Source organism: Tursiops truncatus, chromosome 5 (genome assembly GCF_011762595.2).
Source record: "Tursiops truncatus isolate mTurTru1 chromosome 5, mTurTru1.mat.Y, whole genome shotgun sequence".
Taxonomy (NCBI): Eukaryota; Metazoa; Chordata; class Mammalia; order Artiodactyla; family Delphinidae; genus Tursiops; species Tursiops truncatus.
The window spans coordinates 16,428,863-16,447,691 of NC_047038.1; the positions used below are offsets into that span (position 1 = coordinate 16,428,863).

Below are 18,829 nucleotides of genomic sequence, written 5' to 3' on the forward strand. Positions count from 1 at the left end.
GACTACAGATTGAAATCTATTCTAATCTTTAACAATATTCAAGTAAAATTAAGAAACAGCACTAGGAAAGGTGTGGCAATTATAAAACCTTAAATACAATTAGTCTGGGAAGAAAGAATTAATTTGCAAGATTCGATGTTCCTTCAATTTATTTAGGCAAGAGTTGACTTTTAGAGGATTTGCCAACTTTGGCTATATCAGAAATATACACGTAAAAATAACAGCAATGTAATTATAGAAAGTGTCCAATGTATAGTTTTTATTCATCTATGAGACCTCCGAGTTGGTTTGGTTACCTGGAAGAGTAGGGGATGGGATATGTGTGACATACGGGTGATGCTGAAACCTTGGTGGGTTGTCGTTGACGTCAGTCACCGTGACGAGCACACTGGTGGAACTGGAAAGAGGCTCCGGGGATCCAGCATCACATGCGACAACCACTAAAGTATAATTCTCTTTTGTTTCCCTGTCTAGCAACGCGCTGGTGATGATTTGTCCTGTGGATGGGTTGATGGTGAACTGAGAATTTCCACCAATGATCCTATAACTAAAGCGGAGAGCAGACGTGGGCATATTTCTTCCAGTTTTAATGCTGCAACATCTATTTACTATAATTTAATGACCGAGGCAGAAATGTCAAGAAAAACATTACAAGTAAGATCACACAACAACGAAAGGATATGGCGAGTTCAAATTTTATGTGAACATCACATTAACAATCTTTATTGTGAGATATCCCATGACCTCAAGCAGGTCCTCACAAGGTTTGTGGGTTTCCTAAATCATGCAAGTCCCCAGAATATACCCAGAAGACTATTGTGTTTTAAATAAACCAGCCTGAGAGCATAAATCAGGGCCTTGCTCTAATATTGTGGTCAGTGGCCAGGATCACAAACGAACATCTGTTAAATGAATCTAAAAATTATTTTTTCTGCTGTGCACCACCAGAAAGGTCAGTGGAAGATCTTTTTCTTTAAAGACCAAACAAAGTATTTGACACATACTGACTGTCCAGAACAACTCAAGAACTGATTATTTATACAGAGACATTCCTAGATACTAATTCTCTCATTTGCTATTCCTCATATGGCCATGCTGCTTTGCTTTCTTGTTGTAAGGAGAGGTATGACATCTTCATGGATATTTTGATGCTAACCAGATTGGTTAGCGGGGAGGAGTTTCCACTGAGAATAGCTTCTATCTTCTTTCTGAAGAAAAAAGCTGTCTGTATATATTCCTGAGAGGTCAGCTAGGAAAGAAGTAGCTAAGCTTGAAGGTTCAGAAGCTGGCTGGGGTCCATAATTTTTTAAGTTGGAGGGTAGCGAGATAATAGACATCTTTCAAAGCTTTCTCCTTTATGCCAACAAAGAAATGCCCTTGTTGGAACTAACTGGTGTTTCTATAGTTTGGTTTGTGTCCGTAAAAACGTAGCAACAGCAAGTGCCTAATAGAAACAGCAAGAAAAACCTTGCATTGCAGCCAGTGCACATTTCTCCTATGAAGTTCATCATTTAAAACAAACATTTCAGCATCTTCATCCTTTTTAGAGACATAATGAACCGTTGGGAGCTATTTCTTTTTTTTTAAATAGAGGTTCTATAAAATGAGAGCTAAATGGAAAAAGAATAAAGAAGGAATTTGGTTGAGAAATGATATTAATATTGATAAAGTACTTGGTATCACTCAGATTTGAACACCCTTTGACACACCCACATGCCACGATCAGGAGTGAGAACAGCACTGACTATATTTCCTGGACCAGAAATGACTTTACAAAGTGTAATTACTATGCTTACACAGTAGAAGCTATCTATTCCCTTTATCAAAATAAAAATAACACAGGTTTGTAAATGATTTCTCAAAGTTAGAAATTCAGGACTCATGAAATAATTATATTGCCTTACCTTTTGGAGAAAGTCTGTAGACACCTGGATTATGAGAATTACGTGACTTTACTTTGGGAAACTTTGCTTCTATCGGTAGGTGTAGAAATGACCAAATAAGTTAATAGGGGTTGCAACAAGTGCTTCATAGTGCCACAAGCTTTCTTACAGCTTTATGGCAGCAAAGGTCAGGGTTCACTCAAATATTTGTTCCCTTAAGCATTTACAAATAAAAATAAGAAGGAGCCAAAATGTATGTAAATTTGATTTGGATGCTTTGTATGTGAGAAGACCATGGTATGTTAGAATGAACAACGTGTTGAAAGGCAAATGATGTGAGTTCTGGCCCAGGTTGAACTAAATAATCCACAGAGGAACTCTGTACTATAAATTCTTATTCTTTATTTTATGCTATTGCACATAAGATTGTCTGTTTAAAAGTAGGTAATATATTTATTAGTTTTAAAAATTAAAGAATAAAAGTGTATCAATAGTGTATTTTAAATATGAGATATTCTTTAGTATCTCACAATATCTATAATACCAGTTTCAATCAAATTTATTCTTGTAAGTTACAAAAAGAAAGAGATAAAAGAAACATAGGGGACAATATAAATGGATGGACTGCTGAGATCACATGCCCAGGTTTTCCCTACTTGTATTATTTGAGTCTTGTTTCACTTCTCATCTTTTCATGCATCTCTCTCCTGCTTCTCTGGTCCACATTAATTTCTTTTAAGGTTATGAACTTAGATCAAGTCTTGTGCTACCTTCTTAACAGCTAAACACCTACGCTGTTCTTTACAACTTTGCAGCATCTTACTGTGTTCTTAGGGTGCGCCCAGCAGACTACAAGGCATTTTATATACGCTCTCATTGAAGCCTCAGAACAATCCTAACAGTTTGGTTTTGTACTACATTTTTTATCGATGAGGAATCTGAGTCTAAGGGAGGCTAATCTAGTTGCACAGAGAAACATGAAATCTATAAATGGTACATGGAGACTTTGAACTTCTGTCTTTATGACTTCAACATGCACTTTTTCCATTATCCTACAGTAGATGGAAGGTGGGACACAGCCTGGGGGGATGTGGGTGAGACAAGGCACACTGTAGCTCTTGCTAAGGCCAAAAGGGACTCTTGCTCAGGTTTGTCGATGTAGAATCAGTTTACAACGATTTAGTTCAATGCAAATCAACAAGGTGTTAATTTTTTTTCTGACTCAAGAAATTACTGTTTCAAATTACTGGCATAAACTGATCATTGTTATCTAAAATCTAAATCAACTGTTGTTGCATTTGTAAAGCTGAAATATCCCCATTTGATTTTTTGAAACTTTTTTTACCTCTTCCTGAGATTTGCTATGGTCATAAGGCACTGCACTGTGGGCTGCTAGAATACAGTGATTTAGTAATAGTTTAGAAACTGGACTTTGGAACACAGTTCCCTTGGACATGAATTTTGATCTCATTCAAGTACTTAAATTCATAAAGTTTCTTAGCCTTTCTAAGTCTTCTCTATCTATAAAGTATTATACATATATGTATTCCTTTCATTTGGTAGTTTTGAGCATCAAATGTAATTTCTTTTGAAAAGCACTTGGCAGAGTAATTAGTATGTGACAAGAATTCAAAGTTTAGGTTTACACACATAACAGTATATATACGTACATAATTATAATAATCTATTATATATAATCTCTTATAATCCATCTTTAGGTAAATGGATGAACTAATAGAGACATGGATAAGTAGGTAAAAAAAATTCTGTGCTCAAACTTATACCCTAGATGGAAGAAAGACACATGGAAAAGTAAATACAAAACCAGGCAGTATGTTTAAGTGCTATGAAATTGCTCAGAAGCATTGTTTAGGGAATTCAGAAGACAAAGAGATCACTTTTGATAGAAAAGCCTTTCTTGGAGAAATGTAAATTTAGGCTAAGTCTTAAAGAGGTTACCCACCTTACAATAGTATCGTAAAGGGAGAATGAAGGTATTTTAGGCTAGGAGTCAACAAATTGTTTTCTGTAAAGAACCAGTTAGTAAATACTTTCAGCTCTTTAGGCCATCAGATCTCTGTTGCAACACTCAACTTGCTGTTTTAATGCAAAAGCAGCTGCAGACGATACGTACATGAATGGGCATAGCTATTTTTCAGTAACACTTTACAAAACTAGGCACTGGGTCGAATTTGGCTTGCAGGCTGCTGTTTGCAGAACCCTGGTCTAGGATATAGAAGGATTTGAACAGAGCCATAATGCTTGGAAAAGCACAGGTCCTTTTCCCAGGAGCAGAAAGTGATCCAGTGAGGCTGAAAGTTTGGCTATACATTTGTACAGAATAAGCTTGGAAAGATGCTGGGACTGTTTACGGAGTGGCTGGAATATGCAGACTGGGCGTTATGCCCTAGGCAAACTGGAAGTTGAAAGATGTTGAGGAGGGGGGAGTATCGTTAAAGCTACGCCACTGAGCTAGCTGTTTCATGTTACTGCCATTTTCCTTTCATTCACTGACTCAGGCTTTGCTTTATCCAAATCACTTTCTACAACACTGAGAGAGGAATCATCATAAAACATAAACTAATCATGTTATTGCCCATCTTAAAACATTTCAGCTGTTTCTCCTACTAGACACAGAAAGAAATGTGAATTTTCTCCTATGGTATACAAGGCCCGTTCCTAACCCACACCAACCATACTGAAGAGCTTTGTTTTTCTGATGCTGTGTTTTTGCATAGATTTGGCTTTGCACCTGTTATTGTCTTTCCCTAGAATGCCTTTCATCCCTTGTTTGTCCATAAGCAACTCCTCTGTCTTTCCAAAACTCATCAATTACTTGAAGCTTATATTTATTTCCTCAGGTATCACTGAGTATGCTGTTCTTTCCATACATTCTGTTTAAACTATACTTGTTACAAGGTACTATAATTGTAATATTTCAAAATTACCTTCTATATTAAAGTGTTCTTATTAGAACTGCAGTGCTTAACTCCTCAGAACTTAACAAAGTATCTGGGACATCGTAAGGGCTCCAAGATTATACAGGATCATGTAATATATAGATTGGAAGGATTAGAAACCAGAGTAAGGAAAGTAAGTTAATTTTTATTATAATAGTCCAGGCATGATGTAATTATGGACTGAACTAGGGTCTTGGCAGGAGGGATGCACAGAAAAGAATGAGTGCCAGAGGCATTAGGAAAGAAGAAACATGAAAACTTGTCCACTGAGTGAGCGTAGGGGGAGAGAATGACTGTTAGCCATCAAGATGGGAGGATGAAGAAAGCAAGGCAACATCATTAAAAGAGCGCAGTACACCAAGATGAGAAACAGAAAAGGTTATTAGTTTCTGATATGTTGTTCTTATGACTTCTACCTCTATGTAGAAGTGCCTCCTAGAGAGTTTTAAAGATGGGTGGGAATCTCCAGGGTGGAGTCAGTGTTGATACAATAGGTTTAGAGGTTTTCTGTCTAGTTTTCTGGGTAACTTTTCTCATGGCTGCAGCCATGGAAATGGATGATTCTCTACTCTCTCTCTCTTTTACTCTTTCTCTCTCTCTCTCTCTCTCTCTCTCTCTCTCTCACACACACACACACACACACACACACACACACACACACACGCACGGGAAAATAAAGAAAGGAAAGAAAAGGACTGAGAAAAAATGCTGTGGCGAAGGTCCAAATTTCTTTGGAGAGCTAGAAAGAGGGGATACAGAAGGCAAATTAGAAGGTGTGGTCAGAGACGCAGGATGAGAAATAAGAAATAACATTTACACAGACACTGAGGAGAAAAAAATAATGTCAATAAGAAAGGCTGACCTGTGGTGCAAATATTGCAAAAGGCAAAGGAAAATAAAGACTCAGAAATCACTGGACTTGATAAATTTCAGTAGAATCTTCGAATAGTCTTTTTTGGTAAAGCAATGGAGGAGAAAGACTGAGAGATTTTCAAGAATAAATGGCCAGAGAAAACTATGAGGCAGTAACCCACCCTCTCAAAAATGTGGTGTGAAAACTGTGAGGAAAAGCAGCAGTTGTAAAGAATACTAGGATCATTCATTTAATGCATTTATTTAGGTGCCAGTCACTACTATGTTGTAGAAGAATATATTAGGAATAAAATAGATATTAGAGTGATGAAAAGAAAAAAAAAACTAGTATAAATTTAGTGACTTTCATGTCCCAATAATGTGTTAGAGACATTTGCACATATTAACTGATTCCATATATGATACTTGGCACCTAGTAATTGGTCAATATATATTTAATTCTCACAAATTTCGAAAGTAGCAATTCTTAACTCCACTTTTACTGATGGATACACTGAGCCTTAGAGACACTAAAATGACTTTCCTAAGTCATGTAAGTAAATAAAGGAACCAGGACTCAATACCAGATATTCTGAGCATTTCTATAGGGATAAAGGTATGATCAAGGAAAGAAGGATTACCTGAAGATCCAGAGCAAAATGTAGTAACTGTTGAATTAATGATTTGAGGGAAATCGAATGGGATGGGATTAGGAGCACAGAGAAAGGGATCTGCCTTTGAATGTCAACCCTGTTGATACAGTTTTGTGACTTTCTCCAATGTTATGACAGAAAAGAATTAAAAGTGAGGTTTTGAATGGAGATTTGGTCAGTTGGGGAAAAAAAAGGAATATATTTCTATAACAGCTAAATTCTGGAATAGGTGTCTGGGAAACAAAGATATAAACTAGATAAAGATATAAACTAGATAAGCTAGTAATTAATGCAGGCTGGTTTACTAGAAGGGAAAATATTAAAAGTTACGTAAAGTGTTTAACTCAAAATAAGTATTCCATCCATTAAAATGCATAACTTGATCAAACTGGTAGAAAGAAGAATAGAAATAAATATTTTGGGGGTAGCTGCTGTGCAAAAGATCATGTTAGACCATATGGGAAAATTAACATCACACATAAAAGGTTGTGCTTTTAGAGAGTCCATCAGTAGTTGGGTAAATGACTTAAATATGTAATACTTAAATAGTCAATATAAACATTAATACATAAAAGCTCTGTTAACCAGAGGAAAAAGTGGATTTTCTCCAGGATTCCATGAATAGCAAGGAGTGATTAACATCCAAAATATATATTCCATTAAAAACATATCAAGCCAGAGTAAATAAGATTTAGGCTGGCATAACAACTTACTATTCTGTGAAAATATTTTTCATTTAAGTTGTAATATTTGTCAATTTAAAGTGAACATAATAGTTTTTTGCAAGATAAAAATGGCATGAATTTTTATCATATCTGACTATAGGATGGCACAGTCGTTTGAAGACTTTTCACCGATGGGTTTTAGCCCAGGGACTCTTGGCTGGCCATGGCTGCTTTGACAAAGAGAGTATTATGGAAGTGATTCTACGCCGTTTCAAGGCCTGGCCTTTAAGATCATTAGCAGCTTTCACCTGAGGTCCCTGTAACCCAGAGGTTCTTCTACCATATAAAGAAGTCCAACTACCCTGCTGAAGAACCACACTGAGAAGCTCTGAGATCGCATGATCAGAGAAGGGGTCCAGCTGAGCCTAAAGTTCCAGCCATCCCTGCCAAGCCAACAGGCATGCGAGTGACGCTATCTTGGACCCTCTAGGACACAGTCACCAGGTAAATACCATAAGTGACACTAGTCAACCACAAGAAGCAGAAGAATCTCCCACTGACCTGTGCCCTAATTCCTCAACTACAAAATAATGAGATACAATAAAAATATAAATAAAATGAATAAGATAAAATTTTAGAATGATACATAAAATCATTATTGTTTTAATCCTAATTTTAGGCATAGTTGGTTATTCAGCAATAGATAACCGCAACTGGGCTATGAGTTAATGCTACAGAATTTCAGCAAAATGAAGCATTGTGTGCATTTAGTCCAAAGACTAATGTTTAATGAGAAAAATAATTAAAATTTACAAAGTAATATGTACCTGATAACTGCATTTGTTGAAGCATCAGCATCTGAGGCATTTACCAATAAAACATCTGTCCCCGTTGGGTCATCTTCAGGAATTGTTGTGAAATACATTTTACTGGCAAAAGTGGGGACATTGTCATTGACATCATCCACTATGACATTGATAGTTCCAGTTCCAGTCAGAGCAGGGGATCCTAGAAGGAAAAGAAAATCAAGTCTTAATGTTCATAAATAACAAAAATAATAGCAAACTTAACAATTAGCTGTAGACAGAACTATGGAAGAGAATTTAGAAGACATCCCAAAGTAAAATTTGTGAACACATAGGCAAGTGATCGAGTGATTTTTAGTGTTGTTACAAGAAAAAAATATTTTTATTTAGGGACTAGTATTCCAGCTCTTTCCTAGTGATACTGCACAAAAGGAATACGTCAACCTCTTATTCTATTTTAAAGGTGCTGATTCAGCAATGCAGAACACAACAATATCATTTAAATGCCACAAAAGAGGCACTTACAGTAAAATAGCTCAAGCCAGATTTGGAGAATACCCCTGGGCCTGGAATAGCTGGCCAGCTGACAAGGCAGAGTTAAAAACTGTATTCCTAGATGTGACTCTCAATGCTATTGTCAACAAAATTCAACTGGGCTTCTGAGGCCTTTAAACCCCCTTTTCTGTACTAACCAATATTTGTTTGCAGAAATCTTAAAGAAGAAAGCTTCAAGTTAACATCAAAACTCTAATCTTCCACTTGCTGGAAATAACACTATGTCAATGAGCTGACTTGAAATCATTTTTATTGCATGTATTTAATATTTAAGCTAAATGTGAAACAATTCATTTTTATTTCCTGTTCCAGTTCCGTTATCAGCATATAGTGAAAACCTAGCGTTTAACAAAATCTTGGGGTACACGGTCTGTACTACACAAGGTTAGCAGACTCTTTGTGGTGAGGATCAGATGACATATTTGGTTAGACTCTGTGGGTTGTCCCACAGGTAAATGGCAAATCATCTGCCCTTAGTTGTGTTTTCAAACTTTAATTTCTCTAAATAGAAATAATGAAAGTCTGTTTAACTGTATTTATGTACAATAAAATAAAGCCCTGGATACTCTTACTTTCTGTTTAAGATACTATTCTTTCTCCCATAAAATTATCTCCTGTTAAACAAAGTTTAAATTCTACTTATTTCCAGTACTCAACATTTTGTAAATAAAGCCATTCATTCACTCGCTCATTTGTTTCTCTGTAAAATGTTTATGGAGTAACTCTTTAGTATCAGGATGGTGTTGAGATTCACAGCCTTCCAATATTATTTTTTCATAATAATATTCTAGTGATTTGCTAGTATTTCCTTACTACTATTCAAACTTTTTCCTATTAGATTGTTATTACTGATGGCATAGTACCAGTCAGCTTTTATGCTCAAATGTATAGGAACCAAAATCAACAGACTAGAAAATTAAGGAATGCAGTGGTTTTAGTGATCTGGTATTTTTGTGCTCTATGTAAGGAAGCTCAAATTCTACGTTAGATAAAAAATGTGTAAGACCACTTGAACTGGGCAGTGCAATGAGGCATGATACCTCCCGGAAACCTATGCAATTAAATTTAGGCTGCAAGCTGACCTTTGTTGCCATATATATCCTTCTCCGTGACATAATTTATATTAAGCGTTCCATTTACATTCACATATTTTTAAATTCATGACTGCAGAAATCCTACTTTTTAGGTGTTTGATTTTACATTAAAGGAAAGAAAACTAGTTCTCACTTTTTGCTTTTTTTGTACAATCGACTACAGATGTTTAAATACTGTAATTGCCTTTTTACTAGTAATTGCCTTTTTACTAGTCACTTAAACAATGGTAGGCTGATGTCACAAACATTTCACACCCAGAATAGATCTGGAAGTATTATAAACACTGAAGGAGGAAGCACATTAAAATAATACGTTTTAAATCTCACTCAACATATTAATAATGATAATTGCAAATATTTACTGAGTCTTTAGGTATTCAAGTACTGGTTGAAGAAGTTTACTTGCATTGTCTAATCTTCATAAGTTAGTACAACTCTTATCTCCATTTTATATATAAGTAAACTGAGAGAAAGGCTGAACAACATTTTTAGGGCCACAGACTTAGTGGGGAATGGAGCTGGGATTTGACTTGAATGTGGAGCTGTTGACTACTGGCAAAAAGCCATAAGGTGTTAGCAACTGGACAGGTACTGCTCAGTGAGATGCTCTGGGACCCTGGGCAAGCCGATCCCCGAGAACAGCATGAGGCACAAGCTAGAGAAAGAGGTCCATCTGTGAGGGACTCTAGCTATTGTCGAGGTTGTTTGTGGAGCATTTGGAGACAACAGTCTGGTCATGAATTTTGAATTTTTCATAGCACATGTTAAAACCACAATCAATTTTTCTGGGGTATTCTTTTTGGCCAATGTTTGGCCTAAAGCTCTTGAATGTGTTTAATTACATACAGTTGGATGAAATGGAAGTTAATGATGTGAATGATGTTAGTATTTCTCCCACTGGTTGCATTAAAAAAAATAACTAGAGGATATCTGTGCTTTTGTGTGGACAGAAGGGGATATCATGGGAAGGAGGCTGTACATCTGATGAATTGAGAGAAGGGATAACTAAATCAATGTCCCAGAGGACATGAAGGGCTCTTTTATCTCTTTTATTGACATTGTACTCCACTCACTAAATCTGTCTCCTTATATGCAAAATGGGAATAATGAAAATAGGACCTACCTCAAAAGAGGTGTTGAGGGGAATGTAACATGCTTAGGATAGTGGCTGGTACATAGTTAAAATGTATTCTATAGTACTCTTTGTTGTTGTACTTGTTTTAGAAACAGAAAAATGGAACATTGACCTTTTAAAGGTCCGTTTTTAATCCTACAGATTTCTGTGTCATAGTTCTCAGGATTTTTGTTCCTCCACAAAACTTTCAAGTCAATCCTATGATAATATTATTCAGGAAAAGATTTGGAATCATTCTTTTCTTTTAATGATTTTTTTGTAGTTATAAGTATATGAAATACTTAGCTTTCAAAACTTTCACAGCTTTGTGGAAGACGTTGAATTGAAAGTTTAAAAATGCAAAATCTAAAAATTTACAGTGAGAGTTTGAAGAAGACCTGAATATGTCTGATATGCTCTCTAATCAACAGTGTTTAAACTTGTTAAGAAATAACACAGTACTGCCAAACAAAGGTTTCATCTTTGGTATTCTAAAGTGTCTGATGACACACTTATGGAAAACCTCATAAAATGATGACTAAATCATTTGGTCAGGAACATGTGATTTCTTTCCTTGTCTATAAACTACATAAATATTGTTGCTAATGTGTTTTCTGAATTAGTAAGCAAAAAGAACAAAACATTGTTTACCCAGGAAAATATTCAGCAAGTTCAATCTCCATACCAGAGAATAATTTTTTCACAAGATCTTAAAAGCACACCAGCGACAACAGATGGGCCTGGCTTGAGAAATGGCCCCATAGGTAATCCCATATCCACATGGGACATCTTCTTAAGCCAAGAACCATGCCCAGAGTCCCCTTTTCTCTTCTTTTTAGCAGCCACAGCCCACTTTCAAAGCACTTGGGGTTCTTCTCTTCCTATTTTCTTCAAGAATTGATAGAGTGAAACACAATCTCTACAGTGGCCTCGCTTTCTTGTTGCCCCAGGGGATGTGCACGAAGGTCTTATTTACTTTTTTAAAGTTTTACAAGGAAACTTCACAAAGACAACGTTCTACATTTCTAAGTCTTTTACTGAGATTTAACTTACTCCGAACTCTGCCTCCAATATTTTTCATTCATTCTTGGGGGTGGGGTTTTCCATCGCACACCTCACTCCAGCCTCAGACTTATGCACTATAGCAGGAGCTCCACAAGGCCCTTCCTCTCAGCTTTAGGCAGGGAGACGAAATCAAGGGACAAAAAGCAGCAATGCCCCTGGATTTCAAGTGAGTAAGCCTCATCTCTACACACTCTTCTCAGATGAAGGACACAAGTTCCCTAGTCCTTGGCCCACACAGACTTTAGTGCTTCCTCGTCTCCTAATGGAGTGATGAAGTCTTGTTTTTGTTGTTGTTCTTGTTGCTTTTCTGTGTTTGTTTGCTTGTTTTTGAACGCTTCCTCTTAACTATGTGAAAAACTGGTCCTGGTGCTTATGTTCCTGTTTCCCCACATCTTTTTGGTTATAGCCCATGTGAAGTGCTGCATGATGTTCACTATTACTTTATCTTTGGTCCAGAACTTTCTGCTGGTTCCAGAGTCTCGATATTAGTATGTCAAAAACTCAAGTCTTAATTATTCTGTGTAAACTTAGCCCACATATTTATATATAAATTGAAAAACATATGTGCAAATACATATACACATATATATTTATAGATACCTATTATTGAACATTTATTTGATAACAGATATATGTATGACTATCTTATATATGTATTACTCATTTAATATACAGATTCATGAAGTAAGTATTACTATTTAATTTTTTAAATAAAGAACTTTAGACCCAAAGAATTTGAGCAACTTATTTACATTCAGCCATAGTGGCAGAAGGAAATCAGTTTTGAACCCTTAAAAAAAATATCTTTTCTCAGTTCATTAGGCTCAGATAAAAGTATGCCACTCTTATTGCACATTTTTACTCTATATTATTATTCTTATCAATGTACTTCTGCCATATTCTCTATTAAGTTACAAACCAATTGAGAGCAGAAATAATTGTTTAATTCATCTTTATATAAAACCATAATGCATACCAACAGACCTTGTCCTCAATGTTTATTAACTTCTCCTTTGACTCAATATATGGAAATCTGATCTAGTGACTACATGGCTGAAAGTTCAAAAAGCTGAACAGTTCTAGAAATATACATCTGGGAATATAGGTTTTAGCCTATGGCCAGGGTCAGAGAACAAGACTGTCGACAAAGGTCAAAGTTTTGGAGATAGTCTACTACTTATAACAGAGGGTCCCAATTAATCCTGAATCCCATGAGAAGAATCAGAATACCAGGGGCCAATGTTTAGCTTGGATAGATCTGATAAGGATGAATTATATAGGTAGTGGCGTACTAGGGCAAGATTACTCGATTTCATCTGGAATTGATTTATGAGAACCAGATGCAAACAGAAAGAAGAGGGAGGATGTAATGACACAGGCTGCTGGTAGAATACAGTGAGCCAGTGAAAGGGGTTGAAGAAACAAATGAAATAAAAGGACAAGATCTCAGAAATTTATAGTTGTAGATGTTAGGAGGGTACAGTGGACATTTGAAATGCAATCAGAGGTCAGATGATAAAATGAACTTTAAATTTAATTTTGTGAAAATTATATGTATTGTATACATCATAATCTGTGTATATATGTATATATATATATAAATAAAATAAATATAGGTAAATTGATAGGAACCTTCTGAAATTTTTAGAGCAAATAGAAAAAAATACATATGATTCTGAAAATGTGCAAAAACACATCTCACACACAAACACACACACACACACACACACACACACACACACAGACTCTTCACAGCTTAATCTTCTGATAGTCCATTATAATTGGGAAGTTCCAAGCCTCGTCTGAGTCATATTTTATACTCTTATTTGGGAAATGATTAAACTGGTATTGCCTTTTAACACTAGTGGCCTAAAAAGATCAAATATATCAAAATAGGGCTTCTCTGGTGGCGCAGTGGTTGAGAGTCTGCCTGCCAATGCAGGGGACACAGGTTCGTGCCCCGGTCCAGGAAGATCCCACATGCTGCAGAGCGGCTGGGCCCATGAGCCATGGCCGCTGAGCCTGTGCGTCCGGAGCCTGTGCTCCGCAACGGGAGAGGCCACAACAGTGAGAGGCCCGGGTACCGCAAAAAAAAAAAGTTCAAGGAAACTTAAAATAAGATTTTAAAAAGAGGTGACCTTCAAGATGGAGGAGGAGTAAGACGCAGAGATCACCTTCCTCCCCACAGATACACCAGAAATACATCTACATGTGGAACAACTCCTACAGAACACCTACTGAATGCTGGCAGAAGACCTCAGACTTCCCAAAAGGCAAGAAACTCCCCACGTACCTGGGGAGGGCAAAAGAATAAAGAATAAACAGAGACAAAAGAATAGGGATGGGACCTGCACCAGTGGGAGGGAACTGTGAAGGAGGAAAGGTTTCCACACCCTAGGAAGCCCCTTCACTGGCAGAGACGGGGGTGGCAGGGGGGAAGCTTCAGAGCCATGGAGGAGAGCACAGCAACAGGGGTGCAGAGGGCAAAGTGGAGAGATTCCCGCACAGAGGATCAGTGCCGACCAGCACTCACCAGCCCGAGAGGCTTGTCTGCTTGACCGCCGGGGCAGGCAGGGGCTGGGAGCTGAGGCTCGGGCTTCGGAGGTCAATTTCCAGGGAGAGGACTGGGGTTGGCTGCATGAACACAGCTTCAAGGGAGCTAGTGCACCACAGCTAGATGGGAGGGCGTCTGGGAAAAAGTCTAGAACTGCCTAGGAGGCAAGAGACCATTGTTTCAGGGTGTGCGAGGAGAGCAGATTCAGAGCACCACCTAAACGAGCTCCAGAGATGGGCATGAGCTGCAGTTATCAGCGCAGACCCCAGAGATGGGCATGAGATGCTAAGTCTGCTGCTGCAGCCACAGAGAAGCCTGTGTGCGAGCACTGGTCACTATCCACACCTCCCCTCCTAGGAACCTATGGAGCCCACCACTGCCAGGGTCCTGTGATCCAGGGACAACTTCCCCAGGAGAAAAATTGGCGTGGCTCAGGCTGTTGCAATGTTACATCAGCCTCTGCAGCTGCAGGCTCACCCCACATACAGTACCTCTCCCTCTCCCCGGCCTGAGTGAGCCAGAGCCCCTAATCAGCTGCTACGTTAACTCTGTCCTGTCTGGGTGGGAAAGAGATGCCCTCTGGCGACCTACACACAGAGGCGGGGCCAAATCCAAAGCTGAACCCTGGGAGCTGTGTGAACAAAGAACAGAAAAGGAAATCTCTCCCAGCAGCCTCAGGGGCAGTGGATTAAATCTCCACAATCATCTTGATGTACCCTGCATCTCTGGAATACCTGAATAGACAACAAATCATCCCAAAATAGAGGCGGTGGATTTTGTGAACAACTGTAGACTTGGGGTTTACTGTATGCTACTGACTGGTTTCTGGTTTTATGTTTATCTTCGTTTAGTATTTAGAGTTTATTATCATTGGTCGATTTGTTTATTGATTTGGTGGCTCTCTTCCTCCTTTTTTTTATATATATATAGATATATTTTTTTTTCCTTTTTCTCTTTTTGTGAGTGTGTATGTGTATGCTTCTGTGTGAGATTTTGTCCGTATAGCTTTGTTTTTACCATTTGTCCTAGGGTTCTCTCTGTCCATTTTTGTTTCTTGTTCTTTTTTTTTTTCTTTCTGTATAGTTTGTAACACTTGTTATCATTGGTAGATTTCTTTTTTGGCTTGGTTACTCCCTTCTTTCTTTCTTTTTTTTTTCTTTATTACTTTTTAATATTTTTTATTTCAAAAACTTTATTTTATCTTATTTTACTTTACTTTATTTTTTCTTTCTTCTTTCTTTCTTTCTCCCTTTTCTTCTGAGCCATGTGTCTCACAGAGTCATGGTACTCAAGCCAGGTGTTAGGCCTGTGCCTCTGAGGTGGGAGAGGCAAGTTCAGGACATTGGTTCACCAGAGACTTCCAGGCTCCACGTAACATCAAACAGTGAAAGGTCTCCCAGAGATCGCCATCTCAATGGTAAGACCCAGCTCTACTCAATGACCAGCAAGCTACAGTGCTGGACACCCTATGCCAAACAACTAGCAAGACAGGAACACAACCCCACCCATTAGCAGAGAGGCTGCCTAAAATCATAATAAGGTCACAGACACTCCAGAACACACCAACAGAGATGGTCCTGCCCACCAAAAAGACAAGATCCAGCCTTATCCACCAGAACACAGGCACTAGTCCCCTGCACCAGGAAGCCTACACAATGCACTGAACCAACCTTAACCACTGGGGGCAGACACCAAAAACAACAGGAATTACAAACCTGTAGCCTGCGAAAAGGACACCCCAAACACAGTAAGCTAAGCAAAATGAGAAGACAGAGAAACACACAGCAGATGAAGGAGCAAGGTAAAAACCTACCAGAACAAACAACTGAAGTAGAAATAGGCAGTCTACTTGAAAAAGAATTCAGAGTAATGATAGTAAAGATGATCCAAATCTTGGGAACAGAATGGAGAAGATACAAGAAATGTTTAACAAGGACCTAGAAGAACTAAAGAGCAAACCAACAATGATGACCAACACAATAAATCAAATTAAAAATTCTCTGGAAGGAATCAATAGCAGAATAACTGAGGCAGAATAACAGATAAGTGACCTGGAAGATAAAATAGTGGAAATAACTACTGCAGAGTAGAATAAAGAAAAAAGAATGAAAAGAATTGAGGACAGTCTCAGAGACGTCTGGGCCAACATTAAATGCACCAACATTCGAATCATAGAGGTCCCAGAAGAAGAAGAGAAAAAGAAAGGGACTGAGATAATATATGAAGAGATTAGAGTTGAAAATTTCCTTAATATGGGAAAGGAAATAGTCAATCAAGTCCAGGAAACGTAGAGTCCCATACAGGATAAATCCAAGGAGAAACACACCAAGACACATATTAATCAAACTATCAAAAATAAAATACAAAGAAAAATATTAAAAGCAGCAAGGGAAAAGCAACAAATAATATACAAGGTAATCCCCATAAGGTTAAGAGCTGATCTTTCAGCAGAAACTCTACAAGCCAGAAAGGAGTAGCAGGACATACTTAAAGTGATGAAAGGGAAAAACCTACAACCAAGATTACTCTACGCAGCAAGGACCTCATTCAGATTCGATGGAGAAATTAAAACATTTACAGACAAGCAAAAGCTAAGAGAATTCAGCACCACAAAACCAGCTTTATAAAAAATGCTAAAGGAACTCTCTAGGCAGGAAACACAAGAGAAGGAAATGACCTACAATAACAAACCCAAAACAATTAAGAAAATGGTAATAGGAACATACATATTGATAATTACCGTCAATGTAAATGGATTAAATGTTCCAACCAAGAGACATAGAATGGCTGAATGGATACAAAAACAAGACCTGTATATATGCTGTCTACAAGAGACCCACTTCAGACCTAAGGACACATACAGACTGAAAGTGAGGGGATGGAAAAAGATATTCGAGGCAAATGGAAATCAAAAGGAAGCTGGAGTAGCAATTCTCATATCAGACAAAATACACTTTAAAATAAAGACTATTACAAGAGACAAAGAAGGACACTACATAATGATCAAGGGATCAATCCAAGAAGAAGACACAAAAATTGTAAACATTTATGCACCCAACATAGGAACATCTCAATACATAAGGCAAATGTTAACAGCCATAAAAGGGGAAATTGACAGTAACACAGTAATAATGGGGGAATTTAACACCCCACTTTAACCAATGGACAGATCATCCAAAATGAAAATAAATAAGGAAACACAAGCTTTAAATGATACATTAAACAAGATGGACTTGATATTTATAGGACAACCATCCAAAAACAACAGAATACACTTTCTTCTCAAGTGCTCATGGAACATTCTCCAGGATAGATCATATCTTGGGTCACAAATCAAGCTTTAGTAAATTTAAGAAAATTGAAATCATATCAAGTATCTTTTCTGACCACAACACTATGAGACTAGATATCAATTACAGGAAAAGATCTGTAAAAAATACAAATGCATGGAGGCTAAACAATACACTACTTAATAACCAAGAGATCAGTGAAGTAATCAAAGAGGAAATCAAACAATACTTAGAAACAAATTACAATGAAAACACGACAACCCAAGACCTATGGGATGCAGCAAAAGCAGTTCTAAGAGGCAAGTTTATAGCAATACAATCCTACCTCAAGAAACAAGAAACATCTCAAATAAACAACCTAAACTTACACCTAAAGCAATTAGAGAAAGAAGAACAAAAACACCCAAAGTTAGCAGAAGGAATGAAATCATAAAGATCAGATCAGAAATAAATAAAAAAGAACTGAAGGAAATGAAAGCAAAGATCAATAAAACTAAAAGCTGGTTCTTTGAGAAGATAAACAAAATTGATAAACCATTAGCCAGACTCATCAAGAAAAAAAGAGAGAAGACTCAAATCAATAGAATTAGAAATGAAAAAGAAGTAACAACTGACACTACAGAAATACAAAGGATCATGAGAGATTACTACAAGCAACTATATGCCAAAAAATTGGAAAACCTGGAAGAAATGGACAAATTCTTAGAAAAGCACAACCTTCTGAGACTGAACCAGGAAGAAATAGAAAATGTAAACAGATGAATCACAAGCACTGAAGTTGAGACTGTGATTAAAAATCTTTCAACAAACAAAAGCTCAGGACCAGATGGCTTCACAGGCAAATTCTATCAAACATTTAAAGAGCTAACACCTATCCTTCTCAAACTCTTCCAAAATATAGCAGAGGGAGGAATACTCCCAAACTCATTCTATGAGGCCACAATCAACCTCATACCAAAACCAGACAAAGATGTCACAAAGAAAGAAAACTACAGGCCAATATCATTGATGAACATAGATGCAAAAATCCTCAACAAAATACTAGCAAACGGAATCCAATAGCACAGTATATGGATCATACACCATGATCAAGTGGGATTTATCCCAGGAATGCAACAATTCTTCAATATATGCAAATCAATCAGTGTGAGAAACCATATTAACAAATTAAAGGATAAAAACCATATGATCATCTCAATAGATGCAGAAAAAGGTTTTGAAAAAATTTAACACCCATTTATGATAAAAACTCTCCAGAAAGTAGACATGGAGGGAACTTACCTCAACATAATAAAGGTCATATATGACAAAACCAGGTCACCATCATTCTCAATGGTG

At 37.3% G+C, this 18,829-nt stretch overlaps 1 protein-coding gene across 2 annotated transcripts in view; it reads right to left on the reverse strand.

Annotated features, from left to right (window-relative positions):
* Nucleotides 1-18,829, reverse strand: part of FAT4 (FAT atypical cadherin 4) — a 173,160-nt gene that overhangs the window by 42,950 nt on the left and 111,381 nt on the right. For both annotated transcript variants that reach the window (XM_073804851.1, XM_019927902.3), the window contains 2 exons: nt 7,841-8,021; nt 297-547 (listed from right to left, as the gene is read on the reverse strand). In XM_073804851.1, the coding sequence (XP_073660952.1) occupies nt 297-547; nt 7,841-8,021 (432 nt within the window). The remainder of the gene's footprint in view (nt 1-296; nt 548-7,840; nt 8,022-18,829) is intronic.